General features: G+C 38.6%; 3 protein-coding genes across 3 annotated transcripts; 1 reads left to right on the top strand and 2 right to left on the bottom strand.

Moving 5' to 3' along the window:
• Positions 1-1,102: 1,102 nt before the first annotated feature.
• Positions 1,103-2,064, bottom strand: LOC128857965 (coiled-coil domain-containing protein 86). The gene is made up of 2 exons (XM_054093828.1): positions 1,694-2,064; positions 1,103-1,617 (listed from the first exon to the last, which is right to left on the bottom strand). The coding sequence occupies exons 1-2, from the start codon at positions 1,942-1,944 to the stop codon at positions 1,326-1,328; spliced, it is 543 nt and encodes a 180-aa protein (XP_053949803.1). The 5' UTR covers positions 1,945-2,064; the 3' UTR covers positions 1,103-1,325.
• A 900-nt stretch (positions 2,065-2,964) lies between these two features.
• LOC128857964 (probable mitochondrial glutathione transporter SLC25A40) lies at positions 2,965-5,218 on the bottom strand. The gene is made up of 5 exons (XM_054093827.1): positions 4,826-5,218; positions 4,592-4,749; positions 4,015-4,518; positions 3,677-3,758; positions 2,965-3,616 (listed from the first exon to the last, which is right to left on the bottom strand). The coding sequence occupies exons 1-5, from the start codon at positions 4,944-4,946 to the stop codon at positions 3,378-3,380; spliced, it is 1,104 nt and encodes a 367-aa protein (XP_053949802.1). The 5' UTR covers positions 4,947-5,218; the 3' UTR covers positions 2,965-3,377.
• A 1,260-nt stretch (positions 5,219-6,478) lies between these two features.
• On the top strand, positions 6,479-11,049 carry LOC128857963 (BTB/POZ domain-containing protein 17). Its single transcript, XM_054093826.1, has 6 exons — positions 6,479-6,807; positions 6,874-7,194; positions 7,262-7,739; positions 7,816-8,019; positions 10,034-10,191; positions 10,274-11,049. Exons 1-6 carry the CDS (start codon positions 6,685-6,687, stop codon positions 10,529-10,531), a joined length of 1,542 nt encoding a protein of 513 aa, XP_053949801.1. The 5' UTR covers positions 6,479-6,684; the 3' UTR covers positions 10,532-11,049.
• The last annotated feature ends 482 nt before the right edge of the window (positions 11,050-11,531 follow it).

The raw sequence follows: 11,531 nt of genomic DNA, 5'->3' as shown, positions 1-11,531 counted from the left end.
AATTTACTAGGAATGCACAATTGCCTCTGGCTAATTTGGGTGACAGGATACAGGGGTATAACTAGGAACGAAGTAGCGGACGCATTGGCGAGAGAGGCTGCGGCCTCGCCTTTAATAGAACCCGAGCCCTTCCTTGCCATGGGACAACACCCCATCAAGGAGAAGTTCAGAAGTGAATGTCTAGGGCTAAGGGAGGTCTGCTGGCACCAAACTATGGGGCTACGCCAGGCGAAATTCTTATGGGCGGGTACAACCAAAAGAGGTTTAAAAAACTCATAACCCTCCCCAAGGATAATCTGAGAATGCTCACGGGCATCCTCACAGGCCACTGCAGACTGCGAAGTCATCTGCACATGCGCTCTTGCCGTTTCTGCGACCAATCCCAGGAGACTCCAATGCACCTTCCCCAGGAATGCAGCGCTATAGCGCGAAGAAGGTTGAGACATCAGAGGAAAGGCACATACGCTCATTTCAATCCAGCTCTATCCTGAGCTTAATAAGGGAACTGGGCTTGTATGAAGTACTGTGATGAGTAGATGGCACAAAAGGCCATGAGGTCCAAGTACAAACCTCATTCATGCATCTAACATCTAATAGGAGCATTCCGAGCCTAAAGAGATACCAACTTAGAAAAACTCCGAACTACGAAGAGCTCTGACACGAATATTAAAGTAAATCTTCTCTAGGAGCACCGGACAGCCAACAGCACCACGGATTAAATGCAAAGTGAAAGACAAAGATAAAAGTGTTCTCCTGTTATGTAAAATATTTTAAAGTTAGCCAATAAGCTTCGCGCTTCATAGGTAGGGATAAGATCTGAAAATCATAAATTCCGTATAAATGTTTCTGGCATCATACTAAAATGACTTTTATTCTTCTTTTATAACGGCTGAAAATGGTGAACGCTAATTCTCTGCCTTTTGGTATGCACTTGTCATCACCTCAGTTCTGAAAATATTACTCAAATTTGTTCTCCTCATGGCTCTCTTGCAAGTGGAATACAATATTATATTTTCGAATCAAAAGTCTTTGATTCACCTTCAGCCGGTATCCATTTTCTTTACATCAAATGCAACCGAAATCAATACAACTTTTTAAGTCATATGCAACTATGTATTTATTTTAATTGTAATCAACATTTCAAGAACTAGGCGGGTGGCGCCTAAAAGTATGCAATTTACTTTATATCTTGAAGGCATTTCAATCTGTGAAGTCAGATTTTAGAACACATTTTTGTTAAAAAATTAGTTACTATAAAACTTAAGCTACCCCCCGCTTTGAGCTGTAAAGCAGACGCACTACCAGCAGTCAACACTCATAATAAATTACACCACCTTCACTTGACTAATATCTCGCTTCTCAATCATACGCATTTGCTTCTTTTTCATGCGCTTCAATTTCGATGTATTCTTGATGACCTGCACCACTTCAGCTCGTCGTTCATTGGCCAATCGACGTTCTGCATTTTCGATACGTCTCTGATTCTTTTGTACTGCAGCTTCTTTACGTTGTTCTTTAATGTTGCGTGACATTTCCTTTATGTGCCTCAGTTGATTACGCAGCTCCGTCTTCTTTTCGAATGATAAGCGATGTGTGGTCTTTTTTATTGTAGAGAACCTGAAAGGCAGTGGACGTGCTTTTAACATTTCTTGGTAATAGATAATGTAATGTGTAAAAATTTCGGTGAACTTACTTTTCCTTTGGTGTTTTCCATGGACGTCCCGACTTGGGTAAGCCGCGTATTTGTTGGGCCCCAGTTGCTTTCTTTTTTGTTTGCTTCTTTGCCAAGGGTTTTTTAGACCCACTTGATGTTTTTATATCTGTGGCAGCGGTATTATTTTTTGTTTTTGTTGTTGTGGCACCGGTTGATTCATTACCTTCAACTGAGGCCGGTGCTGTTTCCGGTGCCTCTTCTGACGTGACTTTCTGTTGCTCCTCAGACATTTTACAAAATCGATTGATTTTATAAAATTATCTGTAATATTTAGTAATTGTCTGGAATGCAGCTCCAACTACACGTGTTATTATTTTGAACAATTTTGACACTTTCTAATTCCACAAATAAACCGAATTCATGAATTCGCCTTGGGTTCTACCATTGGATAATAGCTTCCACATATGTACATGCAGGGCTGCATTTTTCGCATTAAAAAAATTTCAAATGGAGCGGTTTCGCAAAATAGACATGAAATAGATAATTTGAGTGAAAGAAAAGCACATACATACGTTGAGCTCATTCCAGTTCCCACGACAGTCGGTTCTACGTAACCGGAACGACCCGGATTTATATCCGAGCAAGGACTGTCACTTCAGCAGCATTCCCAGTGTATGTGTGGAGAATGTTTATGCTGTTACAACAACAGCAACATCAACAACAACAGCTCCATCTTAACCCTCCTTGGATACCCGGGTCTGGCCTTTTTTCGTCCTGTTCGAGGATTCTTTTTAAAAGGTTATATCCACAAATCGATGGAAAATTAAATTTTAGGAAGCTACCTGGAAGCTCAAGTCGTTACCTATAATATAAATGTAACAGAAAAGTCTGACCAGACCTGGATGGGAGTTTGCTGAGGGAACTAGGTTTATATAAGATATTATGATGAGCAGGGGGTGCAAAAGACATTACTGTCGAAGTGAAAGCCTCTTTTTAGTTCTCTTCTATTCTAAGTAAAATTTCGGTCTTTTAATACGATCTTCTTAGCAAATTTTAGGCTATCGAATCCGAAATTAGAGCGCCACCCATAACTAAGTTTTTGATAATCAAACCAGACTGAGCGTAATGTATATCAATATCAAATTTGTTGTGTGTATTGATCTTGTTTTACAAAAAAATACCATTCAACTACGGCGGCCGCCCTAGAAGTCTAAAGTATACAATTCATTTTTGAGGAATACCTTGGCCGGATATAAATCCAGGCTGTTTCGGCAGTTTGACAAAGCAAGAAAGAAATCAAAAGCAGCTGCTTGTTTTATACTGGCTTTGTATACAGTTACTGTCAGTTAATGCCAGTGAAACTTTTTATTCACATCGCATTTTGATATGTCGGTTACAAAAACATAAATTATTTTAACTACTATTCTTCATATTTATGATTTACATACATATGTACACTATAATTAGGTCACTTATGTCAACTATCAATAAAACATTTTGGGTCAACAACAAAAAAGTTAAAATTTACAAATATTAGAAGGATTAGAAGGTAAAAGAACTATCAAACCGTAAACCATCGTAAACTCTTTATCCCAGATGCACCATCTCCGATGTTCGCTTGCCTTCGGTAATAAAATTAAATAAAAGAAGCATTTCAACAACTATTATTATCTTCTTTGGAATCTATATTTGCTGGAACTTATGGGTAATATCACGCTGTTTTTTAGGCACCATTCCCTTTTTGGCTTCTTAATAACATGATCTCGTTGTGTTTTTCTACATTATAGTGATAAAAGAATGCTTTGCTGTATTCAAAAGTAGAAATCATAATGGCACACGCTGGCGCCACTTTTAATAATCGTGGTCCCAGACCGGCATATAAGCCTCGTATTCCATTCATGCGATAAATGGACAAGAGCCGTTGTCGTATATTTAGATTACCTACTTCAGGGGCTGGTTTGTCTAAAATATGTTTGAAAGCAATGATCGGGTATTGTAATTATTGACAAATAAAAATCTCACCTGCAAAAAGCACCTTTTCTCCAAATTCAATTTGTTCGTGCGTTTTAACAACATCGAATGGTGTAGTAATTGTGGCGGCCAACTGTAAGATTACATGACAGAATTTTTGCAAACATACGAAGAGATAAGATAGGTAGATTTTTATACAACAATAGTAACGAGATAAACAGCGATGTTTAACAAAACAACAACAACAAACAGAAACTATTTCCATTGAAAGTAAATTATTGGTATTCATGCAATAGTAAAATGACATTTTTGTTATGCGTCCATATCCATTGCATTATATTTCGAATAGCGCAAGATATTCCATGTCATTAAAAACTCATTGTACTTACCGAACCAGAAATTGCACCGGCCATAAAGCTAAATCCAAACGTCGGCTCCTGTACACCGAACATACTTTTGATATTCTCATAACAAGTCCAGTATATGCCGGAGAAGGGCACGTCTCGCAGTATTGTTGGTGGTAGACCACGAAACAAACCGAAGAAACCCTGCGTTTTCATAACCACACGCACAGTGGATAGCATTTCGCTATAGCTCATTTTCTGTGACTGCATTTTTGTGCGAATTAACTCAATGGGACTAACGAAAGTCACTGCACAAATACGGGCAGACACGCCACTGAGCAGTGGTATGTGGAAGGGTATCTCACGGCCGCGTGGCGAGCCTTTCACCTCCGCCATATACTTGTAGTGAAACTCAAGCGCATGCATTTTGAACTGTTCATATGCAACGAAATAAACGATGGTGGATGGGAGCGCAGACACAAGTGTGGGGCTAAGTCCAGACCACAGCGAACCGACACCCTCTTGGCGTGAGATTTTCACAAAGGCATCCTACATGCAAAAAATTACGTGTTAATTGAAGTTACATACATATTTAGAACAAACTATTTATGTAAATACATACAACTGTGCCATTCAAACGCTTTTCAGGCTTCAGTTGATTGGGCATGTTCGGGTCGCAGGGGCAAATATGATCCATAAGTCCATTACAATATAGGAAACACTTGTTTGTGGTGGTTTGTTGTGCTTGTAAACGTGTCTTCACAACGTCCAACGGTGTCACTGCAAAAAGGGGGTGAGCAACAACAATGAAATTCTAAAATATGCTATTTCCGACAAGAATTTTTTTTTAACTTACTGAAACATGCTGTTATAAGTGCTCCGGTGCAGGCAGACACTACCTGCTGCAAAGGGCGTATGCGAAATCTGGGATCTTCTAGTAACAGCCGCGGCTTTTTCGGCGCTAATTCCGAGCTCATTTTAAAATTTTTGTGCACGTTGTGCTAGAGTGCATAGATACACCGGCGCGAAACTTTGGTGTATGACGATATACAAATATTAAAAATAAGCTCTATAACTTTCATGTATTAATATGCGTCACACTTCATTGATTTAATTCCGTTTCATTTGTAAGCCATTTGTTATTTTGAAAGATTTGGGAAAACATGTCCCGCAACTAAAAATTTTTATGGAAATATTTTATTTCACAGTGACATTCAAATTGGAATTCGCTTGATAAGAAACTTTGAAAGCATCAGGGCTGTATTTTTTCGGATTAGTGAGTACGAGCAACTTAGTTGCATACATCTCCATTTTTTAAGTATATTTTCTAAATCGCCAATATAGGTATTTTTGTTATTTATGACAGCAATTCAATGCATTTGTGTATATGCTTCAGAACCCAGTCAACAAAACTTGCGAGAAGTTAAAATAGAATGCAAGCGAAATTTTCAAGCATGTTAAGACAGCAAGTAATATGAAAAGCATGAAGTATAAGCACTTTGAAGACGCAACGACAGAAAAAATTTCTTGTCTTACTTGACGTTTACACCATAGATAATGCTTACGCGCCACAATTTTGCAAATACAATATCAATACATTCACGATTTTTTACTAATCTATTCAAAATTCTTTGCCGGCCGCCGCAGCCGAATGGGTTGGTGTGTGTCTACCATTCGGAATTCACAGAGAGATCGTAGGTTCGAATCTCGGTGAAACACCAAAATTAAGAAAAACATTTTTCTAATAGCGGTCGCCCCTCGACAGGCAATGGCAAACCTCCGAGTGTATTTCTGCCATGAAAAACCTCCTCATAAAAGTATCTGCCGTTCGGAGTCGGCTTGAAACTGTAGGCCCCTCCATTTGAGGAATAACATCAAGACTCACACCCACAAATAGGAGGAGGAGCTCGGCCAAACACCCAAAAAGGGTGTACGCGCCAATTATATACAATATATACATATACATATATATATTTAAAATTCTTTCAATATTCTCGTCAGAACAAGTAATTTGTATGAAATGATATTAATGGCGCCTACATAAAAGTGAATTGCCTTTATAACTATTTGGACGCCTAAACATGAAAATGTGGCTTTTTTTTGACAGCTAATACGTACTTTTAATTGTCTCCAGAGCATAGTGTAAATCTATAGATAAAGTCAGCTTTTTAAATATTTTCAAACATTTGAGGTTAATTGACCACATTTAGCCTTCCAATCACATGAGTATTGGGTGCCTTCAATTTTTCGTATATCATCGATATAAGTTTTTGCCGTGTTCTAACTAAACAAATTGCTCTCACTTCACCTGTTACGTAAGTAAATCAGCTGTTTCTGTAAAAATCCCTGAGATCTACTTAACGGTATAATGTTTGCTAAACCTTCTGCATTTTCTTCATGTGGTCTGTCGTCTGTCGTTGCCGTTGTCAATGTGCTTATACTACGATTAAAAGTCGAGAATATGTAGGAAATGGTAACACTGCATGTTAACTTTTTGTTTTGTTTTTACTCCCTGTTCGGTTCATTATTCGCGTTTTCTTTTATGTATTGAACGACGAACGATAAGTTTTGTTACAAAATTAGTTGAATGCAATAAAATTTATTTATATAAAACATCATACATATTCAGAAAATTAAATATAATTGGAAAGTGCTCGTCTACGTGTGCTTACAAAACAGTGTTGCAGAGAATTCGGCGCCTTGCAGAACTGCCTCATGATGGAAGACGATTCCGTGGAACTTGGTGGCGAAGGAGACAAAAATAGCAAAGAAAGTAAACGGGACATCACAACAATACAAATGGAAGAAAGCGAGGAGCTTAGTCAGGACTCGAGTGTGGTATGTACAAGAAGAAACCAAATCAAGCAACTTTGTAATCGAATTTTCTGGTTCCATTTACAACAGATGAATAACTCGCAAAGTGTATTGGAAAAGATTGCCAATCTGTATGCAGAGCAGCTAATGTCAGACATCATTTTGGTAGTGGGTAATGAACAGTATCCAGCACACCGTGTAATACTTTGCGCAAGTAGCGAGGTGTTCCAAGTGATGCTTATGAATCCACAGTGGAATGAGTGCCGCAAGCATGTTATCGAACTGGTCGAAGAACCGTGTTGTACTGCAGTATTTCCGCAATTTCTAAAATATTTGTATGTGGGCCAAATAAAAATCTCGCTACAGACGGTCATGCCAATGTTGGCGTTAGCAGACAAATACAATGTCAAGGTGAGGACGAAAATGAGAAGTAACTATTTCTTTCAATAATCCTTTAAAAACGTTCATACACTTGCAGGATCTCGTAGAGTTATGTGTTGACTACATGATGAAACATATTGCTAAGGCCGCAACCCAAGGCTACCTTGTATCATGGTTACAGTATACAATTGCTTTTAGCCCTTATCATAAAGAGCTCACCGAAACATTAAAACGTTTTTTAAAGTGGAATTTAGAAATGGTGAGCGAATCGAAAGACTTTGTCGAATTGGATACCGCAATTATGGTGCTATTACTGCAACAAAATGATATTGTGGTGACCAGTGAGTATCAATTGTTTGGCATATTGCAACGTTGGCTTTTGCACCGGAAAGAAGTATTTGACAATGACGACATACTGACATTAGAAGAAAAAAATTCAGCATTTTTGCAATTGGTCGAGCAAACTGTTGTGCACATACGATTCGCAATGATGACGCCGCGTGAGTTGGCGCACTTGTTGCTCTTTCCACTGTTGGAATACCACAAAGAGTATATCGTGCTGCGTATGGCAATAGGCAAGTGGAGTAATATAGAAATACATATACGTACATATTTCATTGAAATAAATATAATATTTTATTACTTCCACAGGCATGAGCTATCAGTCAGGTCAGGAAGAACGTGTACGTGAGGTGCGATACTCACCAGAGGGCATGCTACAATTTACACCGCGTCTTTACTCCAATGACACGTGGAGTGTCAGCATATATGTGAAAGAGTTTGATCAAATCGAAAAATATACAAATTATGTGACGTGCTTCTTTTCGCAACGGAATATTGCTGAAACCGAAGATGGTAAGTGCTTTACACCCAGACTTGTGAGAAGGTATTTTTGTGATCTCAGATTATCAGTTAATCTGATTTTCAATTTAAAAAATGCCAACTCCACGGTGCGTTTCAAAATAAAAATAACGTTTTGAATGTAAGAAACATTTCTCTGTAGTAAAACCGCCAAAGGTTTCCATCTCACCACGAAAATGTTATAAACTGATGTTTTTGGTATTTTTGATGCGAATCAAATTAATAAATTTCTTGGATCAACTGTTAAATTTCTTAGTTAAAGACGCAAGATAAGACGATTCTCAATCCACCGCGACTCGCTTTACCACCTGGACGAAGGAGGTCAAACTACAGCTAAAGGTCAAAGTCGGTGACACACCGATACCGACAGTAAACAACCCTAAACATTTTGGGCGTCGCATTCGCTAGTTTGTTCTCCTTTTCTGTGCACTCAAACGCAATTCCTACTAAGGTCAAAAACCGCAACAAGGCCCTCAAATCGCTTGCCGGCAGTACTTGGGACAAGGACAAAGGAATATTGCTGGCGACATTTAAAGCAATTGGCGGGCCGGTTGTGCATTATGTAGTGGCTGTCTTTTCGTCTAGCGTTAGTGATTCGCAGTGGACAAAGCTTCAGACATGTCAAAATACTGCAATCAGGACAGTCTTTTGATGTTCCATCTGCAACATCTACACAACGAGGAGCACAATAAAACTCTCAGCAAGTAGTTTTTGCTTCAGTGCTACCGCGTTATCATCCCTTCAGACACATGCTAGAACCTGAGCAGCCTCACAGGCACGACTCGGGGAATCTCTTCAACTATTCTACAGAGATCCAAGACAATACGCACTTATAATTACTGGGCCGGACAGTGTACAAACTGACACTAAACGACATTCATAAGGGATACACTTACCACCTTCCTAAACTATAGACCTCTGAATGCCGTCATCGGCAGACAAAGAGCATCAGCTATTCCGAGAGACCCGCGCAACTTTGGCCCAATTGCGTTCTGAATACTATATCAGACTAAATTCCTACCTATCCAGAATCGACTGCGATATACCCAACATATGTCCAGACCTTGTTTCGAGGCACGTAATAAAAGCAGCAATACCGCTGCACTGATGACAATTTGCAACACTGTTGCAATTGCTCAACTAATACTTTTCTGATGTTCGGCAAAAAAAAATTTTTTGATGCCGATTTATTTGTATTCGCGCGCAACATTTGCCGAATTGTTGACACTTCGAACGTGATGCTTTCGCAAATCATGCAACACTGCGGTTGTGATTGAAGTTCAAACGAGCCCTTACTCACCTAACCCCCCTGTCCCTTTGGACCCAATCTGTCGAAACAGCACGTTTCCTGGGTCTACCGTTAGATGAGTTGGGCGAAGACGATCGGTAACTACAGCACTGACACGGTTCAGTAAGCGCTACAACAACGGCAACAACAACAACGAATCTGCTTAGACTTGGTTTATAATACTGCAGGGCCGTTACACAGCAACAATAGACGTGCTGCACCATATAACATTTTTAAATCAAAATTTTAATAACTAACTATCCGAATTGCGGTTTTAAGTGGTTTTCCAGTTCTTTATTTGTACACAATTGAAGCGGCAGTGCTTGTCCGTATATAAATCCGGGTCCTATCTGTCTATCCGAATATCGTTAGAAAGATCTAATTAGTGTGCATATGAGTGTAACCTGCTATAACATCACAATTTTAAATGCATCAGTATTACGGGTTTGCCCTGGCAAGTTGACTCTAGGTAGGCAATAGGTGGTTTCTGTTTATCAATGTACCGAGTCTTTTAGCGCACGCGCAGTCGTATTATTTATGCTAGCGATTTTTATTGGAGCTTTGCTGAAGAGGTTGTGTTTAGGCGACACCAGATTTTATTCGTAAAAAAAAGGTTTTTAATTTTTGTTTTTGTATTCATAGAAGAAATAAATGCATCTCACATGCATCTCTTAATTTGTTCCGATGCCACTTATTCAACTCTTTGATTTCATTCTTCAGACCATACTATTACTTGGGAGATTGAATTTTTTCCACGCGGCGTCAAATACAACAAGGCGAAAATCATTTGGGGTGAGGACGTGCCCGAGTTCTCGCTGAAAACTGTACGTCTACGTGCGACTTGCAAGTATCCGCAGCTCTATGAAGAACGTTTCAAGGTAATTACCAAATGATGCAATTTTTAACCAAAACTAATCTACTTCTAATTTCTCATTTCACTCCATCTCGTTCGGCTCATAGGTAGCTGTACTGATCACTGGCGTGCAGAATAAAATCGATCATATTCTTACCGTTCACGAGCGTACCGAATATTTTTCGAATAAAGTGCGCGTTTTAAATGTGGACAACCTTATACCCTACGATGAGCTGGCTTTATCTTCCATTAAACTGAGCCCGCATCTGATAGGGCCTGAGCGCAATAACTTGTCGATACAAGTAATAATAGCTCCGATGGGGCCATATACATGTCGTGATGCGCCACCATTCGATTTCAAGTAAAATGCAAAGCAGTTCTAATGTGTAAGCAGGTGCAAAAAGTGCACACGTTGTGGCCATCTGAATATAGGCGATGCATTTTAGTTAAGTGCATCGTAATTGAATTGAAAAATATACAGGGTATGCTTTCTTTCATGTCGGTATGTGAATTTAATTTATAAATTTAAAAACAAACCGATTTCTATATATGCGGTACCTTTTTTATTTAATTTGGTCCTTTACAATTTATTTAGACTAGGTTTTGGATAAATGCCAAAGTTATTCAATGCTTGCATACCGACATAACAGATGGCACACCCGTTTTATGTAAAATATGTATGCTTAAAAATTAATTAAGTTTATTGAATGCTGTAGTGGTTAGTTTTTTTTCTTTATTTTGAAAGTATTATTTATTATTCTGCCTCAACACTTGTGTTTGTACTCACAAATTGGCATTCGATGATTTCAACAGCAATAAAGGTTAAAACATTTGTGTAAATTTAGAAAAAAAAAAATTGTACAATAGTATTATAATCTGTTAAAAGATATTTACAACAGGCTTTTCGTCAACTTTACTTAATTACACAAACAAAAATAGTCTGGGCACACAAAATAGTAAGTATCGTTTGCAGTCGCGATTATGAGCTGTAAACTTTCTAAATGACTGTTGTACATAGAGATAACGGTTTACACTTCTTTCCTCCTCCGTGGACTATGTGGTGAAGAGTGTTTATATGTATGTATATGTTTGTAAGTAAGAATATCCATCTATTAAAAGTGGGTTGTAGGGATGATCTAAACATTTATTAGTGGAGTTACAAATCTTAGCTCCAACTGATCACTCATTGTATTCGTGAGCACTAGTGCTATAACAACCCAACGGATTGAAGAGAGGGAGCGATATCTGCTTACATTTCCTGTAGTGATAAAGTTAAAGAAATCGAAAAATGCGATATTTCTGTAAATACTAAAAGAGCAGAGTAAAGACTTGGCAGAGACCTCCAGAATGAACGAATTGCCATTC

The sequence above is a fragment of the Anastrepha ludens genome, chromosome 3, assembly GCF_028408465.1.
Source record: "Anastrepha ludens isolate Willacy chromosome 3, idAnaLude1.1, whole genome shotgun sequence".
Classification (NCBI taxonomy): domain Eukaryota; kingdom Metazoa; phylum Arthropoda; class Insecta; order Diptera; family Tephritidae; genus Anastrepha; species Anastrepha ludens.
Note: the sequence above shows the minus strand (reverse complement) of the source record. Positions and strands in the feature narration are given on the sequence as shown.

Excerpts from the sequence above, each read along its gene's own strand:
- LOC128857965 (XM_054093828.1), bottom strand. The coding sequence starts at position 1,944 with ATGTCTGAGGAGCAACAGAAAGTCACGTCAGAAGAGGCACCGGAAACA. Across the intron at positions 1,618-1,693 it reads TGGAAAACACCAAAGGAAAA|GTTCTCTACAATAAAAAAGA; the intron begins GTAAGTTCACCG and ends ACTGCCTTTCAG.
- LOC128857964 (XM_054093827.1), bottom strand. The coding sequence starts at position 4,946 with ATGAGCTCGGAATTAGCGCCGAAAAAGCCGCGGCTGTTACTAGAAGAT. Across the intron at positions 3,759-4,014 it reads CCGGTGCAATTTCTGGTTCG|TTGGCCGCCACAATTACTAC; the intron begins GTAAGTACAATG and ends GTAATCTTACAG. Across the intron at positions 3,617-3,676 it reads AGAAAAGGTGCTTTTTGCAG|ACAAACCAGCCCCTGAAGTA; the intron begins GTGAGATTTTTA and ends AACATATTTTAG.
- LOC128857963 (XM_054093826.1), top strand. The coding sequence starts at position 6,685 with ATGATGGAAGACGATTCCGTGGAACTTGGTGGCGAAGGAGACAAAAAT. Across the intron at positions 6,808-6,873 it reads TTAGTCAGGACTCGAGTGTG|ATGAATAACTCGCAAAGTGT; the intron begins GTATGTACAAGA and ends CATTTACAACAG. Across the intron at positions 7,195-7,261 it reads CAGACAAATACAATGTCAAG|GATCTCGTAGAGTTATGTGT; the intron begins GTGAGGACGAAA and ends ATACACTTGCAG.